The 4,136-nt window shown below is 39.2% G+C and overlaps 1 protein-coding gene and 1 pseudogene across 1 annotated transcript in view; both read left to right on the top strand.

The window, feature by feature from the left end:
* EML6 (echinoderm microtubule associated protein like 6) overlaps nt 1-4,136 on the top strand; it is a 274,207-nt gene that overhangs the window by 222,940 nt on the left and 47,131 nt on the right. Inside the window, exon 26 of the mRNA XM_023532868.1 lies at nt 2,429-2,605. Coding sequence (XP_023388636.1) covers nt 2,429-2,605 — 177 coding nt within the window. The remainder of the gene's footprint in view (nt 1-2,428; nt 2,606-4,136) is intronic.
* On the top strand, nt 3,083-3,198 carry LOC111742348 (annotated as a pseudogene).

Below are 4,136 nucleotides of genomic sequence, written 5' to 3'. Positions count from 1 at the left end.
GAATTTCTTCAGTGTTTTTAAGCATCGTTTTACATCACTTCACCCATATTTTCCCATCCCATTCTGGTGACCCAAAATAAGAATACTAAAATAAAGTGCAATTTAACCAAATGATAGGAATGGGAGGTGAAGCCAACTTGAGACAGAAGAGCAATTATTACATAGAATAATTTACATAAGAGGGAAATTTGTGCTATAAGCCTTCCTGAAATGCTAGGCTCTAGTTCCAAAGAGTTCATTGTCACTGTGACGCACATTTGTTATTCCAGAGGCTGATCTCTGGTGCTGTTGCCTGGGGAGTCCCTGCAGCTAACGTTGCTTCAGCCTGGCCTCCCTGGTATTGCCACTCCTAGGAGCACCAAAGAGGTAGCTCATGGTTTTCATCACCGATATTGTCAGGCCCTTCAACTGGATATGAAGGATTTTGAAAATCTCCTTTTTAAAAGCTTTTTAAAAAAGAAACAGCCACAGTGAAACTAATATAAAGCTTACCCAGAATATAGTTAAATATGACAAATATTAAAGTGTCAATTTAAATCCATCTGATGCAGCTCTATACTAGGAGGCCAGCTCTCTAGACCTTTACTTTCCTTCTGTTTCCTAAGTGTGCGGTGACTTATGTGACTGTCTTCTCTGTGGGCTTCCAGAGTGGCCTTCTCTGGAAAATGGTGATCTGGCAAAGTGCTAAGGAAGAGACTGAGGACTCTCCTTCCTTCTACATTCCAGCGTTTTTAACAAGCTTATTTACCCCTTTTGGGCTTTGTGGGTTAGAGGAGTCATTCTAAATGCTCTATTTTAAATGCAATTTCTGTACCTTCTAACAAATTAGACATTTGCCTCCCATCAGAGCACAGTGTCCAGATCTAAGGGTATTCTGTTGGGGTGACTGTATGATGAACAATCCCAGCTCGCCCCATTTTCCTGCCTAGATAATGAGGCCAGGGAAGGTGTCACCCAGGGAGGCGGCATTGGGGATGAACAGTGAGGGTCTCAGAAGTAGACTCTGAAACCTGGAAAGGAGGCAGTGACCACAAAGCCTGCTTCTAGAAGCAGCAGGGGTGGTTCCCCTATCCTTTTCCTGTGGAGATCAGTGTAGGACACCATAAGAGTTGAGGAATCTCCACCGCCCCTCAGGAAGCTGAGGTAAGTGTGAGAACCATCTCAAGTCCCTGCCGTTTGTGGCCCTGCTCGTGGCACCTCAAGTCACCGACCGGGCCAGCGCAGGTTTTTGGTTCCAGTTCTCTGTGTCTCCAGAAGAAACATAGACTGTTAAATGAGAAGAAATCTGAAATGTTAAAATACGACTAGCACTTCCCCTCATGACTGAAATCCTGGCTGCATCTCTATCTAGTTATTTCTAAGCAGCGACAGCTAACAGAAAACAACAGCATTGAGGAGAGGTGTGTTAACTGTGTGCAAAGCAGTTATCAAATCCAAAGGGAGTGGTCTGGCTTGTAATTTTAGCTACAGTCCTCTAATGATTTTTAAACTATTCTAAACAGTGCTTTAAAGTGCTTATCTAAAGAAACTATAGTATCAGGATGTACTAGCAGTTCTTAAATGAGAGTAAATGAGATGAAATCTTCCAAGAAGTCTAATACACAGTGTTGTTATTGTTTATTGTTGCTGTTTTATTTTAAAAGACTTGATTTTTTTTTCAGCATTTAACCTATACAAACTTTCTGTCCATCAATTTCAGACAAAATAATTTTAAAGAATAAAATTTATATTTATGGTAGTACCATATGAACAGCTCTTCAGATTTTTAAAATAGTCTCTCTAGAGCATAATGATTATTAAGCTAGTTGCAGAATCTCATTACTCTTTTTTCCAAAAAGCCATCTTTAGAAAGTTATGTCTTGTAACTTTTTAAATTAGTTTGCTAAATGATCGGTCCCATTGATCAATCCAGCTCAGTGGTTTCAGTTGGGAGCAATTTTCCCCCTCCCCCAAGACGTTTGGCGATGTCTAGAACCAACTTGGAGAGGAGGTGCTATAGGCATCCAGTGGGTGGAAGACAAGGATGCTGCTAAACATATGACCATACACAGGATGGCCCCTGACAACAAAGCCTAAAATGCCAGTAGAGCTGACACTGAAAAACCCTGCTCTGGCTTGTGGTTTATACAATGATAAATTGTATTTAGGTAAGAACTAAAAAACTTTATTGTTAAATTTCCACAATTCAAAAATGTTCATCTTATCTAGAAAAGAATATATGGATATTTGACTGCAGTGTTGGTTTCTTAAGACAATGCATCTACCACTTTAAAAATGCAGCTTAGAACTTGTGTACCTCAGCACCCAACACAAATACTTGATGTTGGCAGTCATCATTGAAAACTATTCAGTCTTAAATTGTTTCATTTAGGCAAAAAGATCTCTAGGTTATGCAAAAATATATTAATTTTCTTTTCTCCTTTTTAAGATTGAGAAGATAGAGTGGGACACGTGGACCTGTGTCCTGGGGCCCACCTGTGAGGGGATCTGGCCAGCACACAGTGATGTGACCGATGTAAATGCTGCCAGTCTCACCAAAGACTGCTCCCTTTTAGCCACTGGAGATGATTTTGGTTTCGTCAAGCTTTTTTCATATCCTGTCAAGGTAATATTGCATATTTATTATATATGCTTGCTCAGTCATTAATGACCCCAAATCTATTTTATCTAAGTGGATTTTTAAATATTGAAGGCATAAAGAATCAATAATGTTATCTACAGTATCATCATTCTTTATGCTATATAAAAACCTTCATGACATGATATTTACTAATTTGAGTCAGATTTTGGTGGCATAGAATTTCTCCTTGAAAGGCCTTTAGTGGTCATTAAATCCAACATCTCACAAACTGCAGAGTAAAAATTTTCTTTACTACACCTTAGACTGATGTCTTTCAAACGTGTACTAGCACACTTCCCAAGATGAAGTTACCATTTCACAAAGCAGCCTGATTCATTTTTAAATAGCTCCAGTCGTTAAAATGTTTTGTTCTAGGACGTGGTTCCATAGTGTAGTGATTAGCACATCTGCTTTACACGTGGAAGGTCCTGGGTTCATGCCCCCATGGAGCCACAGTCCATGGTCTACAGCCATGCCACCCTGAACAAGCCTGATGTCTGATCTCGGAAACTAAGCAGTGTTGGGCCTGGTTAGTACCTGGATGGGAGACCACCTAGGAAGACCAGGTGTTGTAGACATTAATAATAATAATAAATTTAAAAACAAGTTTTGTTACATATTGAGTTGAATTTTTTTCTCTTTAGCTAAAGTTCTACCTTCAGAATCCTTACTGAATAATTCTAGTCCTTTAGCAGCCTTCGTATATAGGAGGATCATATTTGGCTCCCTGAAGTCTCATTCTCTCCAGCCTAAACATCTTCAGTTCCCTCAGCCATGTGACATGGTTTTTAGCTCTCCCTCCCTCTAAGCACATTCCATTCTATCAATTCCATTTTAAACAATCTCATCTGGAACTGAATTCAGTGCTTCAGATGTAATCTGACCGGCTCAGGGTACCGTAGGACTCTTCTTGTTTTAACTATATTTGTTTTAAATCAAACTAAAAGGCATCGGCTCTTTTGGCTGCCACACTACACAATTGAATCGTAGATGTCACTGCCAAAAATGTTGAGGTTATCCTCTATCTTGTACCCAAACAATTGACTTTTTAAACTCTTAGTACAGAACTTTATATTTGTGCCAAATAAGATTTATCTTGTTTATTTTATCTCATTGTTCCAAACTGTCACCATCTTTTAAATACTTTTTGAAAGTATTTACTTTCCCTTCCAACATCACATTATTCTCTGATTTCACAAGTATGAGTTCTATATCCTGGAAAGAAAACAAAATGTAGACTAGAACAACCAAACACCACCACCAAGAGCCCCCATTTAGTTTGACATTCTGTTTATTAATGCACACATGTCGTTACAGTTCTTCAGTCAGTTACAGACATTTATGTTTATCTGATTATGCTGTCAGGGAGCTCATATTTCCCTCTCTCATTCGGCAAGACATCACTGAAGACTTGGCACATATCTTGCTAAAAGCCAGATTAATTGTGTCTCTAGTATCCCTAATCCCGCCTTCTAACAAACCAGCCAGTAAAAGACATGGGGATAGTTCACAGTGA

This window comes from Pteropus vampyrus, unplaced genomic scaffold, assembly GCF_000151845.1.
Source record: "Pteropus vampyrus isolate Shadow unplaced genomic scaffold, Pvam_2.0 Scaffold91, whole genome shotgun sequence".
In the NCBI taxonomy this organism is placed as follows: domain Eukaryota; kingdom Metazoa; phylum Chordata; class Mammalia; order Chiroptera; family Pteropodidae; genus Pteropus; species Pteropus vampyrus.
The sequence above is the reverse complement of the archived record's forward strand: the minus strand, read 5'-3'. Positions and strand labels throughout refer to the sequence as shown.